The 12,643-nt window shown below is 39.5% G+C and overlaps 1 protein-coding gene across 1 annotated transcript in view; it reads left to right on the top strand.

Moving 5' to 3' along the window:
• laptm4b (lysosomal protein transmembrane 4 beta) overlaps positions 1-10,729 on the top strand; it is a 32,095-nt gene extending 21,366 nt beyond the window's left edge. Inside the window, exons 6-7 of the mRNA XM_034160981.1 lie at positions 767-862; positions 10,062-10,729. Of these exons, the coding sequence (XP_034016872.1) occupies positions 767-862; positions 10,062-10,136 (171 nt within the window). The 3' untranslated portion in view covers positions 10,137-10,729. The remainder of the gene's footprint in view (positions 1-766; positions 863-10,061) is intronic.
• The last annotated feature ends 1,914 nt before the right edge of the window (positions 10,730-12,643 follow it).

Genomic DNA, 12,643 nt, shown 5'->3' with positions numbered 1-12,643 from the left:
AGAAAAATATTAACTATTTGTTTAACTGATGAATCGTTGAAATCAGTTATCAGTCAAAGCTGCAACCATTTGACAAGTTGTACTTTTTAAAATACAAGGATTTTTGCATAATTTGGTTTTCAGTATGAATACTACAAAACTGTTATATGCAGTTTTTGTTGTTTTTACATTTTATTGATTAAGCAGTTAATCATAGAATATGCTGACAAATTAAGTAGTTGTTTGTCACAGAGCCATAGCTGCCTACCAAAAATTGTCTTTTTTTTAAATGATAAAGAGTTAAACAAAAAAATAAATAATTTTTTGACACAGAAGGTATCAAAATGATAAATGTCTGGTATCATTTTCTGATTCTGAAATGAGTTCAAATATAACCATTTATACATTTATTTAGTAAAGTATAAAATGATGATCATCTGACGTGTTACACAGTGCGTTGCGACCTTCGTTCACGGTTGTGATCACACTGAGGAGCTCCAGTCAGCAGGTTGTTTGCTCTTGCTGGCAGTTTTTAACTCGGCAGGCTGCTCACACACTCACAGCGACGCTCCAGTTCCTCTGCCAAGTCACACCAACCTAAGCAGAGCTGACGTGTCTCGTGGGCTCACAGAGGCAGTGATGGCTGTACCGCAGCCTTCATCACCACCACATTTAATGCATCAGCAGTGTTGAAATAAGTTTAATAAATGAATGATAGCATGACAAGCATCCTTAATATTTTTTTTATTGTGGTGTTGATGATTGTCCTTGTGTTTGTTGCTTTCAGGCCTACCTGATCGGCTGTGTGTGGAACTGCTACAGATATGTGAGTGGCAGGGGAACCACCGAGGTTCTGGTGTATGTAACCACGAACGACACCACAGTGAGTCCCCCATCGGCTGCATGAAAATGTTTTTTGTTTTGTTTTTTTGTTTTGTTTTGTTTTTTTGGTTGTAAAACTTTGCATTCCACCCTCAAGTCAGAGTCCCCCCCTGAGGTGAGCGCCAAAGATCGCAGTGGGTGCCCAAATTATATCAGTTCTGAGCTTGTCAGAATTACAAACTCACATTTTAAAACTAGAGCTGCGCTCAGAGCACAAATACCTCCAGTTGTTACTTTTGCTGTCACACTATGAAATAAAACGTTGGCCTTCAAAATGGTCAAACTCAAGTTGGATCAAACATTTCTGAAATAGCTGTGGCATGAAAGCCAACCGTGTCTTTCAAGTGGTTCCTCTTAATAATTCCGACTAAACATTGATCAAAATGACACTTCAGAATGGTGGGATCTAAAACGATGCATTTTTCATGTTTTTGTGACCTTGAAATTTGGACTGTGACCTTGAAAAGTGAACTGTATTGAAGGGCACAATACACCATCTCCATGCATCAGATTTAAATATAGAATATTCTTTTTTTGGGGGGGGGGGTCAACTTTGAACTTGACTGAACTTTTGAAGGTCAAGGTCTAAGGCCAGGATCAACCAGAAAGTGTCTCCCTAAGAGGACCGATGTGAGCCAAATTGGAAGTAGTAGTAGTAGTTTCGAATTTATGGCTAATTATGAGAGATTTCTTTTCCGTGACCTTGAAACTTGAGCTATGACCTTGAAAAATGAAATCGCTCTGTTGTAAGATTACCTGAGCTGCATATCCAAATTTTATGATGATAGTTGCGGCGATGTGCCCGTGAGACTAACTACCCCACAAACACAGGCAATCACATAACGGCCGTCCAACTTCATTGGTGGAGGTAATAATCAGGGCTGTGAAAACTCTGTGGATTTCATCATGGGCGGGGTGGGGGGGATGTTAGTGTTGTACTCTTTAATCGTGATCGTTACTGAGTTTTTAAAATGCTTATCACAAAGCGTTCTTTTTTTTTTTTTTTACGACATCATGCAAGTTTTATAAGTCTGCGGACACTGATCTGTGTGTTACAGATACATATGTTTCCTCGGATCCACGGATATTCGCGGAGGAAAAATGCCACTCAAAGCCTGGCTGTTATGACAGTTGTCGTAAAGCGGGAATTTTGTTGTCGTAAAAGAAGAATTTTGCAGCATGTCTGTGTCACGGAGCGATATCAGATAGAGCGAAGATGGCGAGAAAGACGGTTTGAAAAAGTGTGATAAGGACAAGAATCCGTGGAATTGTTGCTGGCTTCATGAACACACCTGAAAGATAAATGGGAAAAGCGAACTGGTAAGAATTTTTTTCTCTCTCTCTGGAAAATAAACATTGTGCTGTTCAAACAGAATTTCAGAAAAGATTGTGCCTTTTTTTTTTCTTTCATTAATCGAGACTTACTTTCATTGAAAAAAAAAATGACATTGTGGCTTTGAGTGGATTTACAGGACTTTACCCAGGAATGTAAATTAGTTTTTATTAATGTAGACTTTTTTTTTCATAGGAAAAAAGACACTGGCTTTGAGTGGATTTACAGGACTTTACCCAGGAATGTAAATTAGTTTTTATTAATGTAGACTTTTTTCATGGGACAAAGGACACTGTGGCTTTGAGTGGATTTACAGGACTTTACCCAGGAATGTAAATTAGTTTTTATTAATGTAGACTTTTTTCATGGGACAAAAGACACTGGCTTTGAGTGGATTTACAGGACTTTACCCAGGAATGTAAATTAGTTTTTATTAATGTAGACTTTTTTCATGGGACAAAGGACACTGTGGCTTTGAGTGGATTTACAGGACTTTACCCAGGAATGTAAATTAGTTTTTATTAATGTAGACTTTTTTCATGGGAAAAAAGACACTGGCTTTGAGTGGATTTACAGGACTTTACCCAGGAATGTAAATTAGTTTTTATTAATGTAGACTTTTTTCATGGGAAAAAAGACACTGTGGCTTTGAGTGGATTTACAGGAATTTACACAAGAATGTGTGGCTTTTTTACTATAAGGTATGTTATTGATATTTTACTCTGATTTTTAAAATATTCCACAAGCTTTAGCTATGGTTTTTGACATGATTTAACAGTCTTTTCAGTCTTCATGAATTTCATGTAGTTTAATTGTTCTGAGTTAATGTATAATTTGGTTTATAATTAAAAGGAAAATCATTCCAGGTCCTACTTTCACATCATATTCTGTTATTTCAACATGATCATTGATGATTCAAATGAAAGGTTGAATCTAGGATCATTTAAATATGCACTAATTTGAGATTTGTTCTTCCAGGAGATGTTGAAATGTGTCAGTAGATGAAATTTAATTTGGTTTGTGGGGCCCCACAAGGCCCTAGACCCCGGCTCTTGGGGAGCTGCGCCCCCCAGACCCCCTGCAAATTTTCCTCGGATTTTACAATTTTCATTTCACAGCCCTGAATAATGTCATAGTGACGCACTTCTTGATCATAGTGTTTTAAAATGTAAGCAGAAATGATTTGTCACATCATTTGTTCTGCTGCTTGGTGAGCCTTGTATTTGTTGCGGTCATGAAAGAGTGAAAATGCACAGGTTTGCAGTTCTGCTGACGAGCACTTTAGTGGCTCGGACCCATCATTGTGTAAATGTCATTGAAGGGACACTGATGCCGCTGGTAACTGAAGGTCGTGCCGGACATCCTGACATGTGATTGGCTGGCTGCAGAGAGGCGGGTGCCATTCATCCCTCATGTCCTTCCCCTTACCGTTGACTCGGAGGCTTTCTGAGAGGCTTTGCCATCGTCATGGTTTCCATTTGTCTGCCCGCTGTAATCCTCCACACTGATACATAAGATGATAAGCTGTCTCGCCCCCGCTCCGCTGGCCCCAGCACGCAGCAGTTCATCTGTCTGTCATTTTGTCCTTGTGCTGTTGTGGCCCCGAGTCACACTGCCAGTGTTTTTCTTATGAAACCTGTTTGGAATTTAACATCTACTGCAGGTCTGGTATTAACTATCATGTATTCTTTAAGGAAATACTGATACTTGCCGGGCAGTTTTGTCCACTGAAGCTGTTATTGAAGTATTATGGTCAGTTTGACAACACAAAATAATTAAAGTAAGGTGGAACACTTAAACATTTAGAAATAAAATCCAAAATAAAATAAATAGTTAGCTGAATAGAGTTAGAACTTCACTCAGGCAGCAGTTGATCCTCTTGTAGCAGAAGCAATAGGCCCGGGTGCCAACACCTGGACAGATACACACACCAACAGGGCCGGAACGTGAAGTTCCGAGAAAAAACTTAGTTGGAGAAACACAAAAGAAGATTATAGTGTGAAAATACCTTGTTTACAAATAAATGAAATGTTTGAGAAACAACTAATTTGGGTAAATTTATTTGGACAACTGTTAAAAAAACAAACAAAAAAAACATCATATTAGTAAAATTACAATGATTGTACAAATTATATATTTATTTTTATTTAATAATTGAATAATGAAATGTCCCTGTACAGAATGTTGGATAAATCAAATCTAATTTTTTTTTAATCGCAATTAAACTAGTATGAATGAAATCTTAACATGTATAAATGCACAGGGGGAAAAAAAATCTTGCTGCTGTCACACTCTGATCACATCTAATCATCTGAGTCCTTCTAGATTCATGCATATTGTTCGATTCTGATCATCTGAAGATCTTTTGTATCCTGTCTGACGTCGCTGGTTTTTATGTCGCAGGGATGCAGACACACAATGCAGTCAAGCAAAACCACCTCAGTCGTCTTCTTATTATGTTTGAGTGACTTTTGGAACAGCTTTGCACTACAGTGCCACAAATCATTCTGGCGTTAAAGTGCAGTCTGTGTGCACGTACCTCTCACACTTCTACAGATTGTCAGGAACAAAAGGATACGCACATTCTATGTGATGGACTTTAGAGTCTCTACTTGTGTTCTGAGAACATTTGCTATAAATGGACCCAGCTCCACGTGGGGAAAAGGAAATTTAGACGCCATCCATTAGCCCGGCGTAATTAAATGTGCTAACCAGTTTTCAACCTAGTTAGCACACGGTGACTGAAGGATGTGAGTTAGGGAAATTACAAAGAATCTATTTAAAACAAATACAGCTAACAACTAGGTCGAAGTAATATAATTTTAATTTCAGCTGTATGCAGAAATAAACGTGTGGCACAGGATATTTAACAGATTTAACAGGCCTTGATGACTAGAAAAGCAACCTCATGGTTCTTTCACAGTATTTCTTTGTTGAGCCGCCAGCGCACAGTGAATAGAGCGTTTCTTCTCCAACTGTTTTTGATGATAGACAGCCAGCAGCGTATCTAAATTAGTTTTTTTATTATTTTTTTCCCCACAGCCTTGAACCTGAAGTACCCAGCTGCTTGTCTGTCACCCTTTTACAAAATGTCTGTTAAAATGCACTGGTTCCCACCCTTCCTCTCTGTCCTTCATATTTCTGTCTGTCCTTCTCTTTTCTTCTGGACATGTTTTGTAATTGTCTGCTTGTCCACTTCATTGCAAATCATCCCTGTGATGTGTTCGCTGGGCATCCCAAGCTGTCTCGCAGTTCCGTCCCCTCATAGCGGCTCACATGCTCTCTTCTCCCTGAATTAAGCCTCGGTCCCACCGAATAATGAAGGCTGAAGAAGGAGCCACGCATGGGTGTGGGGTGTTTATTTGAAGAATGACCCACATTTTCATCTTAACACGTATCCACTATGAAGGTGCCACTATGTGCCTCTCTGTACCCCGCATGTGCCGCGTAGGAGCCTCTAGTGAGCCACGACCGACCTGTCATTACAGCCTTGAATGGCTCGCATCAGCCACACTAAGCTACGTAGTGCCATGATAACGCCATGTTGGCGCATGTTAAGGCGTGAGTTTGGTCCAAACCTCCAGCTCTCCCATACCTGGTCCCTTTAAAGTGTGGGTTTTCAATTCACAGATTCACAGCAGCATTTGAAGATGTCCCTTTTTTTTTTTTTTTAACACAGTCCAAAAATAGACACTCCATCACAGTTCAGTTGTGCGCTGTGCGCCAGGCTGCAGTCCACCTGTAATGCACCAGACCAGCTAGACCCGAACCACGGGTTCCTGGAGAGCCGCCTCTGTGCTCCTCACTGGCTCCGCGGCTCTCTGGCTTTTTTTTTTTTTTTTGCGGCTTTAAACACACAAAACTTTGTTTGTGCTTTTATTTCTGCAAAATCGCTCTTTTGCGCGCGCGCTGCTGTTGTCCTTTCATGGACAGCCGCCTCTCTGCTCTTTCTGGCTTCCGTTCCATCCGTGACTTGCTGGCTTTATTTTTTCCCTGGCTTTAAGCACAATCATTTTTACAACGCGATTCCACTTTAACTTTGTGTTCGTCTGTTTATTTCTGCAAAAGTGCTCTTTTGCACGCGGTGCCATTCTGCATACAGAATGAGGTGGCCGTTTTATTATATACACCTGTGGATCATTTTCAATATATATATTTCTTTATTTCCACAGCTTACAAGTCACCATGATACAACTTTTAACTGTGTTGTCTTCAAAATCGCTCTTTTGCGCGCTCTCCACCTGTGTTGCTGCACAGCTTCTGCTCTTAGCTGCTACACTGGAGTTATTATCTTCCATGGCTGTAAACACACATCCACTTTCACGCAGTCACCCAAATTTTAACTTTGTGTTCGTCCAATATTGACTGAAATATCACTCTTTTGTGAGCTGGCGTTCTGCCTAAATGCTCGTTTGAAGCGTGATGAGGAGTCACTACTGCCTCAGTGCGCACACACAGCGGAGCTCATGTGATACATTAATTGCAGAAGTGATTACAGGTATTTTCGGCATCAAAGGTTTGACAGAAAATGATTAATCCGCTACAAAATAATTATTTTATATAGAGTCCAGCACACAGAGCAGGTGGAATTTGGTGCGCAAAGAGGAGACCCGCTCCAAAAATAGCCTCTCAGGTCTTGCTTCAGTGCGCACACACAGTGATCCATTAACAAGATATTAAATCAACATACTTTTACATACAACAGACATCAACATACATACTTTTATAGCAAGGAACTGTTTATCAAGCTATAAAAAACTTAAAATAATTACCTTAAGCTGCTCAAAATACATTCCACATGGAGCAGGAAAGAGAGGGAAAAAAAGTGTCCAGATGAAACAGTCCTCTGTGATGCCAGAAGTGATTAGAAGTGTTTTCAACATCCAAGGTTTAGCAGAAAATGATTACTCCACTACAAAATATATAGAGTCCAGCGCACAGTGCAGGTGCAGTTGTGTGCGCAAGAGGAGGAGCCGCTCCAAAAATAGCCTCTCGGGTCCTGCGAAGGTGCCAGGCGCACGGATAATGGACTTTTTGTAGACTCGTAAGCACCACGCAAATGCCTCTAAGCTGTCGCAGTAACTCGAACACAAACTGCGCCACGCTGTTGTGCTAAATTTTGAACATCTTGAATTAGCGCCACGCTCAGAGAGGAGCCTCGTTAACTGAAGATAATGCCTCTAAGAGCCACTCTGAGCCACTATAATGCCAGGATAGCTCACGAAACAAAAAAACAGGGTGCGTGGCTCCTTCTTCACTCCTCCTTCACTCGGTGGGACCGAGGCTTTAGAAGCATTGTTTATATGTATGTATGTATGTGTGTATGTATGTGTATGTATGTAGATATGTATTTATTTTGACAGTACTATTGTCACAGCAGTAAAATCTGAACAACTAGAAAGTTCAGGGTTTGCCATTTAAAAATCAAAACAAAAATGCTGATATTAAAAATTAACACTGCAGTGTGGAAGATTTAAAACTAGGTCTTAGTGATGTCATTCTAAGAAAAGCTAAGAATTCCTGAATTCTAAGACATTTCTTCATATTTTCTCTTGGTAAGATAAGTTATTCACAAAGCATCTTAGGCCTTAAGAGTTTCTAAGGTGAAAAACTCTTAAGAGCAGGACTTTAAGAAGCCTAATGGGCCTTTCACACTGAACACGTCAGAAGCGTCAAAAATCGGTCTAAAAAGCATTATTTTCTATGAGACATGTTGCTTTTTAGACGCGTCAGAAGCGTCGTTTTAGCTCGGCTTTTGACGCGACACTTCTGACGGGAGCGCGCATTGCCGCTTGTCGCAGGCTGACGCGGTCAAAATTCAATCCAATCCAACTTTTGACGCGCTGAGCAGTGACGTAGCTTCACGCTGTCCAATAGGAACGACGTGTCGGGCCAAAACACGGAAGACTAGTGGCAGAAACCACTGATCTGTACAAAAACAGAAACATGTCACAGGGACTGTTCGTTTATAGAGCAGTTTCTGAAGAAAAATCCTTGGAAATTTTTGTTGTTACCTCAGAATTTCTGATTGCTGTTAAAAAAAAGTTTAGAACACTTGCAATTAAAATAGCTAAATAAATCAATAAATGGTTCTTTAGAAACCTTTCATCTGTAAATTAAAACCACCTGTTATTTCAGATTAGATAATTTCTTGTTTAACATAAGGAACCACAGACATTTATTTTTAGACAAATAAAATAACATGGAAACTTGTACATTTTTTTTAAGTCTGGTAGATTATTTATATCTCATCTCAACCATAAAAAGACACTGTAAATAAATACAAATGTTTATTATAAATGCAACGTTTTATTTTATTCTCACCTTGATAAAGCTGCAGAACTCAACTACGTTGGGCAAACTGGGACTTTGCATATATCCAAAAAGTGGGAGATTTCGTACTGAGGGGGTTTGCTCCATCCCCCCAGTTAGAATCGTTCTACTGCTGTTTTTTTTTTTTTTTTAAAGCTTTTTTTTTTTTTTTTTTTTTGTGGTTCAGGCGACCCAAATTCAAGATGGCGATTGCTGAACTTTTTCAGGTTGTGGAAACAGCCAGAGTGTGACGTAGCAATGTCCACCCCCTTGCCGCTTCCGAAGCGAACCGTGACGTCACGTATCAGACGCGTTGGAAACGCATCAAACAGATTGGGAAGCGTTGACGGATTGGCCTGAGGTATTCAGTGTGACAGGCCCGTAAGAGTGTCTTAAACTTGCTGGTGCAGGGATAGTGTTTGTCGTTGACCTCATCAGGAATCGTCTTACTTTTCCCACCCAGCGTAGCAACGTAATAATGCCTGAGATGAAGTTCATCACAACATTGTGATACTTAGCTACAGGAAAAATGTAAATTCTCTAACATGCATACAATTATAATATCAAAGTGATGCCAGCAGCCAGAGCCTAAACTCACCTGTTTGAAAAAAAAAAACTCTGCTTGTTTGCTGCAATCCCTACTCTTGCTTTGGATTGCAGGACATACCAGCACTCTTTGCTTGTGTGCAATTACCAGCCATGGAAAGTAAACATAACAATGACCTAATCAATATAATAATCGGCATGTAAATGAGACACGTTCAAACATTTTGAAGCTGTGTATCAATTAATTTAATTTTGCTGAGTTCCATCTTCATGATATTAAATTATTTCACGATTATAACTTTCTTAATACAGTTCAGGTTATATAGTCGGTTTGACTTTACTTTCCATTCATAACTAACAGCGCAGAATGCATTTGTTTGTTTTTTTTTCCTCTCTTTCTCTTTTTGTGACAACCAATTACAGCCCTTAGATGACTGCGTCGTACCTAGCAATGGGATCAACCCTGCCTTTTCACAAAAATAAACATTTCTGTCCCCTCCTTGCTCAGAGTTGCTCTCACACTTCCTGGATCACTGTTAGGCTAAGATTCCTTAATAGGAATCTTTACACTAAGTTGGGAGCTCTCTGAGAGGACTTTGTGAATACGGGCCCTGTTCATTAGTGTATAATTAACTACTTACAACAAGGAATCAATGGATTTTTATAACTTTAGAACGAGTCCTTCATATTACATGGGCGGCACTTGTTTTTTGTGTGTTTTGTTTTTCAGTATTTTGGTACAACAGACGGTAACACTTCAAGGTCTCGTCATATAGTGACATGACACTGTCATAACTGTTGTAACAGTTATGACAAACAGTTATGACGGTGTCAAGTAAAGGTTACCCAACAGACCCATGTTTTTCACCCTTTTGTGATAATTGAACCCATTATTTTTCATATGAAAGCATGGTGGGTTTAATTACCCTGTGAAATAAATACCTGATTTTTCTTGTTTTAAAGTTGCATTTGAGGTTGACCGACTGCTGTTCCTTCTGCTGCATTTCAGGTTCTGCTGCCGCCCCACGAGGAAGCCATCGCCATCCCGCCGAAGGAGCCCCCACCCCAATATACAGAGACATGAGAAATCCCATCCCTGCACCCTAAACGTCAACCAATCTGCCAATCCCCCCCCCCACACACACACACCAGATGTCCCTCCAGCCCTCGGACCCCAACACTGGCCTGAACCATGTTGTTCTAAAACACTTTCTTAGAGGCTGGTTTCAAGCTTGGGTGTATAAATATGCAGACTCTAGATTAGTTAATAGTGACTCTTGAGTGAGTGTAACTCTTCCCTCTCGTCTCTCCTGTCCTCCTTTAAGGACTGTATTACAGAAACTCCTCCCCCTTCTGCAGCCTCCTCTCTCTTGGCATCTGCTGTCTCCTGGCAACATTCAGACTCTTGCTTGCCATGAACATTTTGTTCCAACTTAATCTGCACTTTTCTGTGAAGGAAATGTGCTGCTTTTAAACCCCAAATACTGTGAATTTCCCTTATGGTCTTATCTAGAAACAAACTACCTGAAAAACAGCTTAGAAGAAAAGAGTGAGAGAGAAGGAAAGCAACACGCGATCAGTTATGCAAGAGCACTTTCTCAGCAAACGATAAATTCCTTTATTGAATGTAATGTTGGGGTATTTTTGTATGACTTTTTTGTCTTTGTTTTGTAAAAAGTAAGATCTGAGAGAAAAAGAATAACGAGAAGAGCATTCTCTTGTGGTTAAAATGTGTACTGACCCTGCCGCTCATCCAGCAGAAAATACCGGAAAGATTTCCTTAATCTGTCGCGTTTTCCACTGCCATCTATGTAATATGTCTGTAACTTGCCTGTAGAAGATCAGTTGATTCCAGTTTACGATCTCAAACAAACGTTCTGATTTTTGTGTAAGCCCTGTGTAGACTTGCCTCCTAACACTGATCTGTGATCCTTTTTATTTGACATTTCAATTTTGACATGTTGCAGTGATTGTTTTTATTAAAGCTACAGTCTGTGGGATTTAGTGCCATCTAGTGGTGAGATTGCATTATGCCAACGCCGGTCACTGTTATGTTGGCCTTCACATTTTGCTTCTTTGGCGAAAGGGACTCGTGCACCTTCGCCTTTTCTTGTGATAAGATATATATATATATATATATATATATATATATATATATATATATATATATATATATATATATATATATATATAATATATATATATATATATATATATATATATATCTATATATATATATATATATATATATATATATATATATATATATATATATATATATAATGAACCTCAATCTGACGAACAGGAGCATTCTCAAGCTAGTTAACCTGCATTAGCAACCAACAGAGTATGTTTAGGGGCGCAACCACTGAGTCTACTTGTGTTTTCTTCAGTCTTCCAGTCGTGCTGCAAACGCGAAAGATGGATTGTGTCCCTTTGGGCTACCATATCAACACGGTGGCATCATGATGGGGCCCGCGCCCATGTTGATATGAAGGACTTGATCCAATCTTAAGAAAATACATTGATTCATTGCTGAGTAATTATACATTAAATAACACCTAAATAGATTCTGGTCATTTGATTGGTGGTTTGTAGGTCATGTGTTTTTGCAATTTTGGTTCCATACATTATGTAACCGCGATCACCTCAGCGCAAAAACACGCAGCAATCAAGCATTGACGGACCCGCGCACTCACACTAGCACCTTTCGCAAACCTTTGACAGGGGCAACGGTGCTTAGTTTAAAAACAAACATGGCAGGGTTGGTCGTCTCTAGCTGAAGTAGAAGCTCTGTGGGATGAATGAGCTGTTGCCATTTTTCACTGGACTGAGGAAAGCAGACGGCAGTGTGTACACGAAAAAGTCATTGCACAACATCAGATGCAGACTACATCATCACCAAAACTGATGTTTCATATTGGATTGGATTGCTATTTAAAGTTTGCATTGGACTGTTTGGATCCTCTTGACCTGAAAGGACCAGTAACACACACCCTTTTCTCGTTTATGAATTCATAAAAAAATAAAAAAAATGACAAGGATCCATTTTAGGTGTTATGTTTTGTTTTTTTTTCCCCTATTTGTGTAATAGAATCTTTCACCTCATGAAATATTCTTACCTTTGCACTCGTAAATATTATTTGTATGATGGATATTATGAATGCTGTATACATATCTGCTAATAACACCCCTAAATCTCCTCATTGTAGCTTTAATGATGTATTACGAGGGCATTTGTAATGACAGTGTGACCCACTGCTGTACAGACGGTGTGTTTACTGTGTGTGATGTTATGGTGTTACTCTCGGGTACTTGACCCATACTGTAGTATGTTAAGGACGTCCTTGTATTTCCCTGTGCTGTTGACCTTTTTAAAAAGGACGGGCAGATGGTAAATTGAAAGCATTAATTTTGCAGGCTGAAGTAGATCAGCGCAGCTTTACGCTGTCTGCAGTTAAGATTTCAAATGCTGGACGTATGCCTGGGGATATTGAGGCAATAAATGGAAGTGTTATAAAATTGTTTTGGAATAAGTACAACTAGATGTGCTGCCTAATCCCCAAGTAGTGTTTAACACAAATCTCTTAA

The sequence above is a fragment of the Thalassophryne amazonica genome, chromosome 20 (genome assembly GCF_902500255.1).
Source record: "Thalassophryne amazonica chromosome 20, fThaAma1.1, whole genome shotgun sequence".
In the NCBI taxonomy this organism is placed as follows: domain Eukaryota; kingdom Metazoa; phylum Chordata; class Actinopteri; order Batrachoidiformes; family Batrachoididae; genus Thalassophryne; species Thalassophryne amazonica.
This window is presented reverse-complemented; position numbering and strand designations above follow the sequence as displayed.